At 41.2% G+C, this 17,386-nt stretch overlaps 1 protein-coding gene across 2 annotated transcripts in view; it reads left to right on the forward strand.

Annotated features, from left to right (window-relative positions):
• LOC118369729 (VPS10 domain-containing receptor SorCS3) overlaps window positions 1-17,386 on the forward strand; it is a 68,113-nt gene that overhangs the window by 29,904 nt on the left and 20,823 nt on the right. For both annotated transcript variants that reach the window (XM_035754377.2, XM_035754376.2), the window contains exons 2-10: window positions 2,183-2,250; window positions 10,840-10,933; window positions 11,433-11,591; window positions 11,786-11,859; window positions 13,261-13,325; window positions 13,873-13,991; window positions 16,282-16,371; window positions 16,634-16,813; window positions 17,089-17,235. In XM_035754377.2, the coding sequence (XP_035610270.1) occupies window positions 2,183-2,250; window positions 10,840-10,933; window positions 11,433-11,591; window positions 11,786-11,859; window positions 13,261-13,325; window positions 13,873-13,991; window positions 16,282-16,371; window positions 16,634-16,813; window positions 17,089-17,235 (996 nt within the window). The remainder of the gene's footprint in view (window positions 1-2,182; window positions 2,251-10,839; window positions 10,934-11,432; window positions 11,592-11,785; window positions 11,860-13,260; window positions 13,326-13,872; window positions 13,992-16,281; window positions 16,372-16,633; window positions 16,814-17,088; window positions 17,236-17,386) is intronic.

The following is a 17,386-nucleotide window of genomic DNA, read 5'->3' on the forward strand; positions in this document are numbered from 1 at the left end:
ATTTCTTCCAGCGCCATCTTACGTCTCATGTCAATTGCTTCTGTTTCATGGCCCAAGCAAGTTTCTTCTTCTTATTGGTATCCTTCAGTAGTGAAGTCTTTGCTGCAATTTGACCATGAAGGCCTGATTCACTCAGTCTCCTCTGAACAGTTGATGTTGAGATGTGTCTGTTACTTGAACACTGTGAAGCATTTATTTGGGCTGCAATCTGAGGCTGGTAACTCTAATGAAGTTATCCTCTGCAGCAGAGGTAACTCTGGGTCTTCCTTTCCTGTGGCGGTCCTCATGAGAGCCAGTTTCATCATAGTGCTTGATTGGTTTTGTGCCTGTACTTGAAGAAACTTTCAAAGTTCTTGAACTTTCTGCATTGACTCATGTCTTAAAATAATGATGGACTTTCGTTTCTCTTTGTTTATTTGAGCTGTTCTTGCCATAATATGGACTTTGTCTTTTGTCAAATAGGGCTATCTTCTGTATACCACCACTAATTTGTCACAACACAACAGATTGGCTCAAACGCATTAAGAAGGAATGAAATTCCACATATTAACTTTTAACAAGGCACACCAGTTAATTTAAATTAATTCCAGGTGACTACCTCATGAAGCTGGTTGAGAGAATGCCAAGAGTGTGCAAAGCTGTCAACAAGGCAAAGGGTGGCTCATTTGAAGAATCTCAAATACAGAATATATTTTGATTTGTTTCACACATATTTTGGTTACTTAATTATTATTATTTTTAACTAGGCAAGTCAGTTAAGAACAAAATCTTATTTTCAATGACGTCCTATGAACAGTGGGTTAACTGCAGTACATCATTCCATGTATAGAATATACCTTTATCAGAAAATGTTGAGACATCCATGCTTTTCTAAATGGAAAAATACAAACCACCATGACTTTTTACAGAAGGGGGGTTCTTAGAGGAGCCAATGATGAAGTCACATCACATGCAACTCCTCTGTGTGGTTCCCTTTCCCTCACATGCAGTAAAGCTAAGAGCTAGCTACTTAAATGCTCAGAAAGTCATTAAATAATCTGTACATTTCTCCTTCAATAAAAAATGGAAACTCAATCTCTGGTAAATGAAGAGTTTTATTCAACATTAAACCAAATGTTCATGGAATTTGTTTTTAGTAAATTGCTCAACTGTGAAACTACAATTAAAGTGGGAGGGACCTGAAAGTCATAGGCAAGAGACAAGGAAGGCATAATTTTCTGTAATTCTTCAGTCATTTTGGCATGACTACTAATATGATTTATTTAAATATATTTTTGTAAAATGGCCGGAATGAATTCTTCTTTCAAGAAAACATAATTTCAGATACTGTGAAGTACTAAAAACAATGTAATTTTGAATTCAAACACCGCATTTCTAGTAGATAACACACGTTTGTATGATTTTAGTAATTGCCGTTGTATAGTCCTTCTCCTCTCTCCTGTCTGACCCCTCTATCATCTGTCATGCACCTTAAGCATTCCCAAAATAAATGTATAATGCCATTGGAGTGACAATAATGCATTTGAACACCATTTCACACTGCCCTCTGTGAATGTGGAGACATTTATGGCCCATATTTCCCTTCCCACAAACACTTTGTGTGCCCATCCACTGTGAAGACAAAACAACATAAGAGCAAAATAATGTACTTGTAGAGTACAACCATAACTAGTACTACAGCAATTGAATGCTTGTAGAACTAGAAAACCTAAATCAACACATTATTGGTTGAATACGCACTGTTCACATTTTTATGTTGCAGTCTGCACTATGAAAAGTTATCTGATTTGATATTTTTGAAGGATAGAGAGAGAAGGAGAAAGAGAGGGGAGTTAGAGATTGAGCGAATGAGAGAAAGAAAGGCGGGAGGACTGGCTGTACTTCATTTTGTTGTTCACTGAACAATTTTCTGAATCCGCTGAGGGACTGTCACAAGACTTGACAGCTTGCATGGCTGTTCAGATCATTGCATCCAACAGACTGGCAGATCTAGACAACTTGTGGATCATTTGTCATTGTGCTGTCTTACGAAGATGATATTTTATGCTAATGTAGCAATCATAGTGCATATTCCATGCTGTTAGACACAGGTAATAAATGTTGTAAGTGAATTTGATTGCAGACGTACAGTAGATGTGCCTGCAATTGCATATAATTAAAGTTATTTTGTTGTTATTTTTAGGTGATCCTGACCTTGACGAAGCAGTATGACTTTAACTTGGGTGCTTTCACTGAGAGTTCTCTGTGGAGGTAAGAGTTCATGAACATGTTGTAATTCATATGTGCTGAACCTACTGTAGGGCTCTGTTCTAAAACAATTAGGGTTGCAAAGTTACTGGTAATGTACCAAAGTTACCAGAATCGTCTGTAATTTTGGTAACTAACAGGTAATCTAGGGTAAATTGTGTAATTTTTGTATTTACATATAATATTACTATTTTTTATATCTTTGTCCATATTGTCCATCATTTTTTAGTGGATAGACCATATGGTTCAAGATAAAGTAGTGTAACTAATTTTAAAAGCATGTAATTATCAATGGCATTATTTTCAATTAACTGCATCTCTTCCAACTATTTACTTTTTCCAGACCTGCCACCAGTTTGGAGCCGAAACATTTACAAAAAAGACATACTGACATAGTAAAATAAATGAAAGTGTGTAAAATAAATAAATAAAGGATGTTGTTTGCTGAAACCCTCATAATAAACATCAATGTTATTCACTAAGTTGATGGTTTATATTTAGCATAATGTTTTACAGCTTTATCATTCTATTTTAAAAATAATTTCATTTCAATGTATTATTTTATACATTTGATATATTTTACATGTGATAAGGCTACAAACTTCTTGGAATAACCCTGGATTGTAAACTGTCATGTTCAAAACATATTGATGCAATGGTAGCTAAGATGGGTAGTGGTCTGTCTGTAATAAAGTGTTGCCCTGTTTCTTGATATTGCTATCAACAAAACAAGTCCTACAGGCCCTAGTTTTGTCACACCTGGACTACTGCCCAGTCATATGGTCAAGTGACACAAAGAAGAGCAAAGGCACATTACATTTGGCCCATAACAGAGCTGCACAGACAGCCCTTAAATGTACACAGAGAGCTAACATCAATGACATGCATGCCAATCTCTCCTGGCTCAAAGTAGAGGAGAGATTGACTGCATCACTACTTTTCTTTGAGAGAAGTATTGACATGTTGAAAGTACCAAGCTGTCTGTTCAAACGACTAGCACACAGCTCGGTACTCCCCGTCTACCCGACCTTCCCGAATTCCCGGAGACAGTGGAACAAAGGTTCTCTTGTGAGGAGAACTGGGTTGCCTGGGTGTCCTACCGGAGAATAGGAAACGAAGACGCTGTAAGAGAGGGGGACGGGAGGAGGTGGGGGGCTTAGTGAGATTGAGACACTGGTCGACTCGTCCTTCATTACTGAGCATACTACTCACCAATGTTTCATCATTGGGAAATAAACTTGACGAACTCAGTGCGAGGATCTCCTTCCAGAGGAACATCAGATTCTTCAACATACTCTGTTTTTCAAAGAGCTGTCTTTCCTCCAACATCCAAATTAATTATATACAACCAGCTGGATTTACAGTTCTTTGAGCGGATAGGAAGAGGACTCTCTGGCAAGGCGGAGGGCTCTGCTTTATGACCAATAACAAGTGGTGTTACGGGGAAAACGTGCAGGAACTTGAGAGCTTATGCTCTCCTGACATGGAAAAGTTGGTCATCAAATGTGTACATCCCGCCACAAGACTACAACAAAAATGCTCTCAAAGATCTTCATTGGACCCTGAACAAACTGGAGACCGGGGACACGGAGGCAGCGTTCATTATGGGGGACTGTAACAAAAGTAATTTTAGGACCGTGCTATTACAGTCCAATTAGCAGAGATCCTATGCTGGTCCACTGCTACATGGCTTTTTGACATGGGTATAATCTCCCATCCTCCTTTCAGCAAATCTGACCATGACTCCATTTTTCTTCTTCAAACAAAGACTCAAGAGGGAGTTTTCGGTGTTCAGGTCTGTACAATACTGGTCTGACCAATCAGAATCCATGCTCCAAGACTGCATTGATTACGTGCATTGAAATATGTTGCCTCTGGGGATAACATCAAGGAATACGCCAACTCAGTCACTGGATTCATAAAAAATGCATAGACGATGTGATACCGATGCTGTCTTTCAAAATGTATTCGAATCAAAAACTGTGGATTGATGGCAGCCCTGTCGGGAAACTGAAGGAGAGAGATGCTGCTTATGAACACGGCAAGGTAAACGTGGACAATTGTATGGTTAAACAGTACAAATACGACCTACGCAGATCTATCAAGATGGCGAGAAACAAGTATAGGGTCAAAGTGGAGGAGCAATTCAGCTGGTTGGATGCAAGGCGTATGTGGCAGGGGCTTCTAACAATCACTGATTACAAGAAGAAAGCCAGGCACGTCACAGACACCAACATCGCCCTACCAGACAAGCTAAATACCTTTTTCTCACGCTTCAAGCAAGAATATTCTGAGCTGCCGAGGAGAGTCACTGCGGACAACGAGGACTACGTGCTTGCGGTTTCCATGGAAGACATATGTAAATAATTAAAATGTGTTAACCCTTGCAAGGCTCTCGGCCCAGACAGCATCTCTAGCCGCGTCCTCTGAGCATGTGCAGACCAGCTAGCTGTTGTGTTTTCTGACATTTTCAATCACTCGCTAACTAAGGCCGTTATCCGCACCTGCTTCAAGATGTTCACTTACATCCCTGTGACCAAGAAAGGGAAAGTAACTGAACTGAATGACAACCAACCGTTAGCATTCACTTCCGTCATCATGAAGTGCTTCGAGAGGCTAGTCAAAGACCATATCAACTCCTTCCTCCCTGACACACTCGACCTCTCCAATTTGCCTACTGTCCCATTGCACTGCACACTGCCCTCACCCCCTGGACAAGAGGAATGCATATGTAAGGATGCTGTTCATCGACTACAGCTCGGCCTTCAATACCATAGTGCCCTCTAAGCTCACCACAAAGCTCATGGCCCTGGGACTGAACACTTCCCTATGAAACTGGGTCCTGGACTTTGTGACGGGCCACCCCCAGGTGGTATGCAACATTACCTCCTCCACACTGATCCTCAACATGGGGCCCCACAAGCATGCGCCCTCTCCTGTACTCCCCGTATACCCACGACTGCGTGGTCTCACACAGTTCCAACTCCATCACTCTAACGACAGTAGTAGGCCTGATTACTAACAACAATAAGGTGGTCTACAGGGAGGAGGTAGGCACTCTGATGGTGTGGTGCCAGGTAAACAACCTCTCTCTCAACATCAGCAAAACAAAGGAGCTGTTTATGGACTTCAGGAGTAATCAGGCCGGGTACGTCCCCATCCTCATTCACAGGGCCGCCGTGGAGGCGGTCAAAAACTTCAAGTTCCTCAGCATACACATCTCCAAGGAGCTGAAATGTTCAAACCACACGGACACCATGGTGAAGAAGGCACGACAGCGACGCTTTAACCTATGGAGGCTAAAGAAATGTGTTCTGTACCCGAGAGCCCTCACAGTGATTTACAGGGGCACCATCGAGAGCATACTGTCGGGCTGTATCACAGCATGGTACGGCATCTCCACCGTCGCTGACCATAAGGCAATACAGAGGGTGGTACGCTCAGCCGAACGCACCTTTGGGTGCACACTGCCTGCCCTCCTGGACACCTACAACATCAGGTATTGCAGGAAGGCCAAGAAGATCATCAGGGACCTCCCAAGTCATGGCCTGTTCTCCCCGCTTCCATCACTCAGACGTGGGTGGTACAGGAGTATCATGCCTAAAACTGACTAGCCAATAGCTTCTACCCCCAGACCATCAAGCTGATGAATAGTCACCACTAGTCAGCTACCTGCTTCCACTGACCCCTCCTGACAGCTCATGTAAATAAAGTATTTATGTTTTTATTTTTAATACATTCGCAAACATTTCTAAAAACCTGATTTTTCTTTTTCATTATGGGGTACTGAGTGTAGATTGATGAAGAAAACATTTAAGTTAATACATTTTAGAATAAGGCGGTTACCTAACAAAATGTGGAAAAAGTCAAGCGGCCTGAATACTTTCCGAATACACTGTACAAGTTTTGGAGAGGTGTGGGGGGCAGGAGGCTGCCACCCTGGGCGCCAGTGAAGCAGCGGTAATAAAATAGCTGGATAAACTGTGATCGCCAGTCCAGGTGAAAAAAGTAACTCTTCCTATTCTTTCAATGCATTTTTCCGCAAAAGGTGGGTAAACTATTTGGGGGAAAAGTGGGTGAACTGTGTTCTGTGTTTACCCTCCACTACACCACTGTTGAGCGCCCGGAGAGCTGTTGTGGGGGGTTAAGTGCCTTCTTCAAGGGCACAACGGCATCAAGGATTAGATACCAGCAACCCTCCGGCTGCTCGCTCACTTCCCCTCAGATTTTTCCCATCGGATCCGGGATTCAAATCGACTCTCTCACCACTAGGCTACCTGCCTTATCTTAACTACCTTGCTATTGGTCAATGTTGATTTTCCTCATCCAGGAAATTCCCTGATGTTGGTTTTGATTGAATAATGCCCGTAACCATTTGTTGCAGAGCCAATACACACAGTACATGCAATAAATGCAGGCCTACCAATCCATTCACCCGATATCGTACGTTGAGTTACTGTATGCTGTCACATCATAAATAAGAATGGAATTCATTAAGGATTATATGGAGGCTGATACAGGCTCTTGTATTTCTTCCTCTCACCTTTTCCTAAGCCCACAGGAAACTCATTTCATTTTGAAAATACACCTGACAAAAAGACCATCAGTTCACCAAGCAGAGAGACTCAAATTAATTTCTGTTTCACTAGAGGCACCGCTAAGATTTACACCCGACTTGACACGTTTTGAAGGCCCATATTGTGTACAGGTCTTCCATCATCAAGGTGTCTGGTTAACAATAGCACCGCCAGTAAATTAGACTGTACCTCGGGGGATGCGGCAAGGCTCTTAGTATGATATTAAAAAAGGAAAGCATTTGAATGTTATGAAAAGAAACAGAGTAAATGATATCTGTAATAATACGATAAAGGATTTATGGATATAGCCCCTGGGCACTCTGGATGGCAATGGGAAGATCAATTGGTGCCTCGCGAAAGGCATCTTAACAAGCATCTCCTGCAGAACATGTTTTAAAGTAATGACTGCTTCCCTTAGTGAAGGAACTTCCCACTGTAATAGCTTCATATGCAATGCCGTCTTTCCAGCTACAGTTGAGGATATTTGTCAACCCAATGAAGAGCTCTAAGACACAAATACAAAAGAGTTGAGGAGGAAACCTTTGCAAATGATCTCAACAGGCAATGGAATGATCCAGCTTAATGCAAAAGCAGCGATAGCAGACCCTGGGTTTCTATCCAATTATGCAATGAAATTACATTTGGAGGCGCTCAGGTAGAACTGAGAGAGACGAGTGGGTTGTGTGGTTGGTGAGTGGTAATAGAGCTATGTAGAATAGAGAGGAAGGGAGACATATTTACCCTTGTTATAGAACAACACTGGGAGTTGTAGATAAGAGACAGAGAATGTTCAGAGAAGCAAATGTCTTTTAATGTCTTTCATTTGTTTGTTTCTGGGGGGCAATTCAGCATAGCCTACTGTGTGGACATAGACGCTTAAATATGTTATCTCATAAAGCGCTTCAGGGATTTAGGTCAATCGTACACTCATTCAATTAAATAAATTACCAGACAAAATACACTTCATTCACCAATTTGAAGCACAACAGAGTTTAACTGAATTCTGAAAGGTACTTCATTATATGAAAGAATGTAATGTAATCAAATGTAAAGAGACTGTCCTTACATCTTTTTTTTTGGCACACAAGGCGCAATTTAGAAATGTGGTTGTGCATCAGCAGTTGTTCTCTTGTTATTTCAGTCACTAGCTAGTCACATCCAATTGGCAACAGATTTTCATGCGAATATTCTAAAATGTGCATGAAGAAAATATGCAAATTTCCCCACCAGTGGTGTGTTTCCACCAAACGGACTTGTTGCAGATAGAAATGACTACGTGATGACTAATGGACACAAAATGTACTTTTACGTGTACGTTTTCATGTACCGAATACAAATGTAAAGTTCAATGTGTTTCCATCGCATTTTCAACATTTACCAATAGCTTTGTCACAAAAACTGTTTTAACCGCGTTAAATAGCAAATGTGCCTTCTCTGGTCTGCGAATGTGCGCTCAACAGCTGGCGGATATAGCAAAGAGAGGCTGTGCGGCTAGGCTACTCTACATTATGGGATTATTATGGATAATATTATACAGTATATGGAATATTTTTTTGTTGTTGTCAGCAGCAGTCAAGCATCGATAATCATGTCACCAGAATAACACCTTTAATATGTATTGGAAAGGAGCATCAAGATCACTGTGCACTTTCACCACCCTGTGAAGTTCATCATAATAAAAATGTTCTTCAGCCTAATAAACCACATTGTTTCCCAAATCGTAGTGGGAGGACCACACACCATATCCTCATATGACTCCAAGTTGACTTCGATATGATGGTTATTATCAATATTTGCGCGTGAAGACGTATTGTCCCATCACTGCAACTCCCATATGGACCTTCCTCTAACCCGGACGACGCTTGGCCAATTGTGCGCCGCCTCATGGGTCCCCCGGTCGCTGCCGGCTGCGACAAGCCTGGGATCAAACCAGAATCTGTAGTGACCGCTGCGCTACTCCTGAGGCCTATCAGACGGCTTTTATAAAATTGTACCGAAACTTCCCGTTTTCATCACAAGTGTGATTTTTTTTCATATGCTATTACTTTATTCGCATAAAACTGTGGATAGAAACCATGGCAAAATGAGTAGAATTGCATGAAATTTGTTATAAAATTGCAAAATCGTCTCTCCTCCCCATGGCAAAATGTGTAAAATTGCAGGAAATCAAATCTAAAATGTTTTTCTCTCTGCTGTCAAGAAGACGGCCACTAAAATGGCTACATGTGTGGGTATGGATGTGGGTATGCTGACCTGCTTTTTTGTGGCCTCCATCAAAGTTGCCCATCCCTGATTTAGACAGCAATGTAACAGAGGGGGAGAGGTATGTTGGAGAGAGAGTCAGAAGGGAAAACGCAGGGATTTTTTCCTAATTGTTTTTACATTACAGCCTCATTCTAAAATAGATTACATTTTAAAAAATCCTCATTAATATACACACAATACCTCATAATAACAAAGAAAAAATAGAAATACCTTATTTACATAAGTATTCAGACCCTTTGCTATGAGACTAGAATTTGAGCTCAGGTGCATCCTGTTTCTATTGATCATCCTTGAGATGTTTCTACAACATGATTAGAGTCCACCTGTGGAAAGTGTAATTAATTGGACATGATTCAGAATGGCACACACCTGTCTATATAAGGCCCTTCAGTTGACAGTGCATGTCAGAGCAAAAACCAAGCCATGAGGTTGAAGGAATTGTCCGTAGAGCTCCGAGACAGGATTGTGTCGAGGCAGAGATCTGGGGAAGGGTACCAAAAAACATCTGCAACATTGAAGGTCCCCTAGAAAACAATGGCCTTCATCATTCTTACATGGAAGAAGTTTGGAACCACCAAGGCTCTTCCTAGAACTGACCACCCGCCCAAACTGAGCATTTGGGGGAGAAGGGCCTTGGTCAGAGAGGTGACCAAGAACCCGATGGTCACTCGACAGAGGTCCAGAGATTCTCTGTGAAGATGGGAGAACCTTCCAGAAGTACAACCATCTCTGCAGCATTCTACCAATCAGGCCTATATGGTAGAGTGGTCAGACAGAAGCCACTCCTCAGTAAAAGGCACATGACTGCCCGCTTGATGTTTGCCAAAAGGCAACTGAAGACTCTCAGACCATGAGAAACATCTCTGGTCTGATGGAAGCAACATTTCACTCTTTGGCCTGAATGCCAAGCATCACGTCTGGAGGAAACCTGGCACCATTCCTACGGTGAAGCATGGTGGTGGCAGCGTCATGCTGTGGGGATGTTTTTCAGAGGCAGGGACTGTGAGACTAGTCAGGATCGAGGGAAAAATGAAAGCAGCAAAGTAGAGAGAGATCCTTGATGAAAACCTGCTCAGGACCTCAGACTGGGGTGAAGGTTCACCTTCCAACAGGACAACGACCCTAAGCACACAGCCAAGACAACACAGGAGTGGCTTCGGGACAAGTCTCTGAACGTCCTTGAGTGGCCCAGCCAGAGCCCGGACTTGAACCCGAATTAACGTCTCTGGAGAGACCTGAAAATAGCTGTGCAACGATGCTCCCCATCCAACATGACAGAGCTTGAGATAATCTGCAGAGAAGAATGGAAGAAACTCCCCAAATACAGGTCCGCCAAGCTTGTAGCATTGTCCCCACAAGACTCGAGGCTGTAATCGCTGATGAAGGTGCTTCTACAAAGTACTGAGAAAGAGTCTGAATACTTATGTAAATGTACTATTTCAGTTTTTGTAAAAAATAAAACGATTGGTCATTGTGTGTAGCTTGGTCATTGTGTGTAGATTGATGAGGGAAAAAATAATTTAATACATTTTAGAATAAGACTGTAACGTAACATAATGTGGAAAAAGTCAAGGGGTGTGAATACTTTCTGAATGCACTGTATGTGGTAAGAGCAGCAGCCGGGCACGTTTTTGTTAAACCACAGGCTCTGCACTTAAAAAAGATATCTAAGTATTAGACTTACTCCAGCCCTATCAATGGAGAACAACTCATACTGTGTTCCTTACATGGTCTTCTTTACTGTTCACAGATCAGTGGACTATGGGAGCACTTACATAAAACTGAATAAAAAGGTTGGGTCAACCTTGGCCTGCCTATACGTCTGCCCAACCAACAAGAGAAAGGTTTGTATCACACTCCAGTGAAAACCAGAAAGCTACATGTTTATTCAGCTGTTCCTTAGCCTGGGTCTCTCTCTCTGCTTTAATAAACTCCTTTGTTGTCTCAGTAGCGTTGGCTAAACCAGAAATACTCTGGCATCCAGTGAAATAAGTCAACTGATGGTGGCTTGTAGGACCATGTTAAAGTAAAGTTTATGGACTATTGTTGAGTAAAGACTGACGTTTATGGACAAGGACAAGGACTCCAAAGAACATTTCAACATTTAGTATCAGCATCATTCTACCATACTAAAAACCACTAAGATAGTTTACAACAAGCTGTGATGTTCTGTTGATCAGTTTATTATTGAAAAGGATGTTGGTGCATCATGTCGTTTTTACTTTAATCAAAACTGCTTTAATGCTGCTGTTTATTCCTAATGCTGCACAATGACATCATGCAATCATATCCTCCGTTGAGCACTATAATCTATACTCTGTTTCTCTTCCTTTTGTACTTTAGATAATGATGCTTAGCGACCCTGAGCTGGAGCAAAGTGTACTCATCAGCTCAGATGAAGGTGCCAGCTTCGAGAAGTATCCCATTAACTTCTACATGGACGGTCTGCTGTTTCATCCAACTCAGGAAAACTGGCTACTGGCTAGCAGTCCTGACAACAAGGTAGGCTAAGCAGCAGGACTTTTATTTCCATGTTGAATGGAAAATAAGTCTTTCAAGTTGAAAGTCCAAAGTTGAAAGATAGTAATTCTGTTTTGTATTTTGCGCTTTCATCACTTGTTCTGCATAACATAATTGTAAAGGTTGAATATACAGACTTGATGTAACAATGTTTGATCAAATTCATGTTTTGTCAGGTTTACAGCACAATGGATTTTGGAAGAAAATGGCAGTTGGTTAGTGAGAATGTAACTCCTGGCCGGTTCTTCTGGTATGATTTCATTCCTGCCCATGTTTGTCAATATTCATTTAGAAACACTCCTTTCGGAAACACTCCTTTAGCATTTGTATCTTATATAGAATCTCATATGCAAATTAGAAATGCTATCTTGCAGCTATCTTGAAAAATACTATGTAAAGCACATTGTCTTTTAGCCCCGAATTGGTGAAGATAAAAACAGAAACTAAATCATAATGTAAATTGAATGACCAACTGCAGTGTGTGGTCAAAGTAATTTTCCTAATTAGTAAATGGAGGTTATGTATGGATCCATACCAAACTCTGTCAGATGGATTTACTAGTGTCTGTCAAAACAGGTCTTGACGGATTATGACAACCAACCTATAGTACTTGAACCCATATCACGTAGCCGGGAATAATGGACTCCTCTTTCTAACATAACATGTTGTTTTTGCTAGTTGTCATTTTGTAATTTCAAGTGCATGTTCACAAGGCATATTGATGTGATGCAGTTTACCACAGTCAGTCACGTTATGTGTCAAACCCAAGTGCCTCTCAAGCTGAAAAAGAAAGGACATTGTTTGGAGGACACCCTCCTCACATGAACAGCAAAACAATTGATGAATAAGGACAGCATGAATGGACTAATAGCACCCCACAAAAGACTATAATGTGCTTGGAAAATGTATGGTTTCACGGATGAATTGTTTAACTGTTTGTATTTACTGAATGCATTACATGTTTTTGCCTCTTTATAATGTTTTTAGAATAGCAACATATAATAGAGTTTACCTTTCCTTTATGCCATGTTAAAAACGAGAGAGAGAGAGAGAGAGAGAGAGAGAGAGAGAGAGAGAGAGAGAGAGAGAGAGAGAGAGAGAGAGAGAGAGAGCACCACAAACCTAAGTAATTGTGTAGTGTGGAGGCTTTCCCGCTTCTGTCTCCCTTTGTTTACGCTATCACAAATTAAGATGAACTGCTGAGGCTGGCGCAAATTGGAAGTTGGCGTACAGGAAATGGAGATGTGTTGTCTGTGCTGTAAAGCGAGACACAGAATAAGGCTGTCCATCACAGGCTACCACTGTCCTCTTAAGGCCACCCCCTACTTCTAAATTGCTCGTCTGCCCCCTCCTCTTCCTCATCCTCTCCGCCCCCTCTTCTTCCTAATCCTCCTCCCTTCCTCTTCCTCATCATCCTCCTCCTCTTCCCATCCTCTTCATCCTCCCCTTGCCCATTCTCTTTTTCCTCCATCACCTCCACCCCCTCTTCCCCATCTTTTTCTTCTTCTTAGTCCTCCTCTAAATTGCTGTCCTCCTCTTCCCCCTTTTCATTCTCCTCCTCTACCTCCTCTTCCTCTCCCTTTCACCTTCCTCCCCCACTCTTGTCCTCTTTCGTCTCTATTTTCCATCAACTCTCTCTCCTATGTTGCAGGGCACAAACTGGGCTAGACAGAGAGGCAGATGTGGTCCACATGGAGACCCACATCGCCAAAGGACGTGAGTGCTGCTCTGTAGCTTGCCTCCCTCCCCCTCAGTAGCAGGACCCCAAGGACCCCTTGCCTCCCATTTAGAGTGAGGTCACTGGAATATAAGGCTCATTCTGGGCTGCAGGATAGGCCCCAGAAGCACTGTAAAGCAGAGTGGGAGTCTCTTGACAAATATAGAGGTTTATATAATAGATTGATAGAGATTTTTTTCCCTTTAATCTGACCCTTGTGCCCCATATCAGAACCTTGATTCTCTAAAAACACTAACACTATAGACTTTATTCAATCAAACCAGTTACTGAGATTCCGGGGTGGGACAAAATAGTATTACTTGTGTGATGTGAGAGACAATGATTGAATTATCAACACTTTTTTGTTTTTGTCACAGTGCAAGAGGAATGCTATTTTTATCCTGTCCTCAGAAAATGTAGAATTGGTTTGGAAAGAGTAGTGCCCACTAAAGATAGACGGAAGTCCATTCATTTGTGATTTCTCTTCATTGGTTGTTTTTTTCTAGGATTGTTACTGACAACTAATCTAGTTCTCTTCTGTGTTAGGTGCTCAGTATGTTAAGTGCAGAGCTCAACGATGCACAGAATCAAACAGACAATACCTGTTCCCGGGATACATAGACAAAAATTCTCTGGTTGTTCAGGACAACTATGTGTTTGTTCAGGTGTGTACTGTATCTGTCTATATCTTCGGTACATTTTATACATTCACAAAAGGCTTGTGTTTTTCTGTGAACTCTGTTCTTCTGCTGCAGCCAATCAGTGTTGTACCGTTGAAGTCTACAAAATGGCTTTCTTTCCAAACACCTGCTACACTTAGATCTTGATTATCTATTGTCCAAGCTGACTATGATGTTGAAGGATTCTGTGACTGCTGAAAAAAAAAGTGTTTTTTTTCATCACATCTGCTGAAAGGCTTTTCTTATAATTGGGCGAGGAATCTGTATGGAGTTTGGGGTTGTTATTGCCAACTAGGTTGACATGACATTGGCTCGCATTAGGCAATGACATTGTGTGTCATTATGACTGATTTGATTTCTACTGCCTCCTGTTGCCATTGATTTCCATTTACAGCTGAAGATGTCTGTCTTTCTCTGTCAGCTTTGCTCTTCCTCCATTTACACGGTTTTGCAGCACTAATGAGGGTTTAGGTTCACATATTGTGTAACAGTATTTAATAATATGATGTAGAAATCGTTTGCGAAGACTTACACGACATACAGTAAGTGCTCTTCAAGTGTTCTCTTTTGGTTTAGAATGAGACAGACATGTAATGTGGGGTTATGGTTATGTGGAGCTGCGTCTTGCCTATAAAAAACACCTTTGTGAGTATGTAGATAAATGGTAGATTGTACAGTGGTAAGTTGATTTGTTTCAACTATGTCAATTCAGGGATTTAATTGAAAATGCGATTAATGAACAAAATAATTCTCATTCTAAATAATTAGTAACTGTCTGGGTCATAAATAATGATCCAATACTATGTCGGAATCGAATTGGAGTTGAGATGGAATTGACCCCATCATTATAGATTTTGGTGAAAATAGCCCAGTTGGACACAGCTGGCTTGTTGCAGGCAGCCTGGTCTCATAGACTAGGTGTAACATAGTAAATGCAATTCCGGACACTCAAATTTGTATATGTTATGCTGTGTATGGTTACATAAGACTATTACTAAAAATCAAAAACTAAAGTAGGTTGGTTGGTCGGGGTGGATGGTGGGTGTATAACGTGAATCACATCACGGGCAACTTTAACATTTTAGCTATTTAGCTCATTTTCAACGGCTTACTACATTTTAGATACTTTGCAACTACTTAGCATGTTAGCTAACCCTTCCCCTAACCCTAACCTCAACCTTTTAACCTAACTCCTAAACTTAACCATAACCCTTAACCCCTAGCCTTGCTAATGTTAGCCACCTAGCTACCATTCGTAACTATCATACATTTAGCAAATTCGTAACATATAATTCAAATTGTAATTCTTAACATATCATACAAAATGGGTGATGGACATCCACAAATTGCTACATACCATTCGAAACGTAACATATTATACTAAATGGAGTGTCTTGGATTTCTGTACAGAATAATATGAAATGCTCTGAGACCAGGTTGTGCAGGGAGCTGTGGCGGTACAGATGACTTTCTTGTGACTTTCATTGCTTCGGGCAGTTGGATTTAACTTGACAAAGAGTAATGAGGTTATCGATTGGGCTACAACGAAATAAGCAGTCTTCAACACCTCTCGAATGTCTCTTGGGGGAGAAGGAACAGCCAAGTGCAACATCCTCAGAAATCTGGCCTGTGAAAATGTAGCCCATTGATTTTCGATAGATTATTCCATTAGAGCTCTAATGTAGTCTGTTTGGAGACAATCGCCATCCCTCTAGTTGATTAGAAAATAAGAAATCAAGTGGTGTGGGCCATAGAGTGGAGGGGTGGTAGTGGTACATCTAAGACATGTAGAGAAGGACAAAACCATTTGTTCAGCAACTGTAAATACAGTAGTATTTAATTGGGATGTTGGTGTATAAACTTGTATTGCCTACCGTGTTGTAGCATCAAGTCCCTAAATTACACAAAAACAATTCTGATTTTAAATGTATTTCTTCATTATAATTTTTGTAAATTCTTGTATTGATATGGCTAAACTCGATTTTCCAAAACTGGATTGAAGTTGTACCTACATTTTCACTTCTAGAATATTTGAAAAATAACAGAGTTCTTCTGTGGGGTAAGTCAGTCCTTCCACGACCTCAAGTCAAGGTGCAGTAAAAAATGAGTGTGTTAAAATCATTGACATTTCAAATTGATTCATTCTAATGAAGCCCAGCATGCCTGAAACATCGATGAGTTTAACATACTCAATAAAATATGAACTTGACAAGCTAGCGTTACGCTTATTAGCCCACAAGAGCTCTTGAAGCAAGATGTTTTTTTTCTTCCACAGGTTACCAAGTCAGGGCAGGCGAGTTACTTTGTGTCCTATATGAGGGAATCATTTAAGCGAATTCAGCTACCCAAATACTGTCTTCCTAAGGTAAGCATCAAACTACCCAAATACACCTTGCGACAGATGCAGCTACAGTTTGAGGAACGTGAGACAATTTTCATTTCTGAAGCCTCACTTTACTCAGACTGCTGTCATGTTGTGGAGGCCGTAAGCTGCACATCTTGAAGCACACTTGTTATTTTGCTCTCTCGACAGCATATTTCTCTCCCTCTGTCTGTGTGTCTATCTATTTGTCTCTACCTACCTGCCCATATGTTCATCCTTTCACCATCTCTCGCTCCTCTAACAGGACATGCACATCATCAGTACAAATGAGAAGCAGGTGTTTTCTGCTGTACAGGAGTGGAACCAGAATGACACCTACAGCCTGTATATCTCAGACTCTCCAGGGGTCTACTTCACTCTGTCTCTAGAGAACCTCCGGACCAGAAGAGAGCCAGGCGGAAATGTACTGGTCGACCTGTATAAGGTACATCTATTGTATGTGTATGTAAGACACTCAGCCTGTAGAACAACTTCCATGAGGTGTTCTTAGGTGTACCATATTACTATGTTAAGTACCGTTTGTTTAGTACCTCTGAAAGGCACACTCCCTGTGTATGATTTCATCTCCACTGTAGTTTCGCACAGAGCAAAGATTTTTCAGAACCATGAAGTTATTGTTTAAAATAATGACATACACACTCTCTCTCTCTCAATGTGATACCTCTTTTGTTTTATCCATTTGGCTTATTGTCATTCTAGGTGGAAGGAATAAATGGCATATTTCTAGCCAACAAATTGGTGGGCCATGAAGTGAAGACATTCATCACCTATAACAAGGGTCAGACCTGGGCCCTTCTGCAAGCCCCCAACACTGATGTGGCTGGAAACAGTCTGCACTGCATCCTGGTGAGTTGAAGTTATGGGTGGCGTGGTGGATAATGACCAAATTCATTCGGCTTCTGAACAAATTCATTCATCAAATGTTCCAAATCCAACCAAAGCTCATTGATTTAAGAGTTTGTGTTGTTCATGGCAGTTGCTAGTCCACAAAGTGTGT

Source organism: Oncorhynchus keta, chromosome 36 (assembly GCF_023373465.1).
Source record: "Oncorhynchus keta strain PuntledgeMale-10-30-2019 chromosome 36, Oket_V2, whole genome shotgun sequence".
Classification (NCBI taxonomy): Eukaryota; Metazoa; Chordata; class Actinopteri; order Salmoniformes; family Salmonidae; genus Oncorhynchus; species Oncorhynchus keta.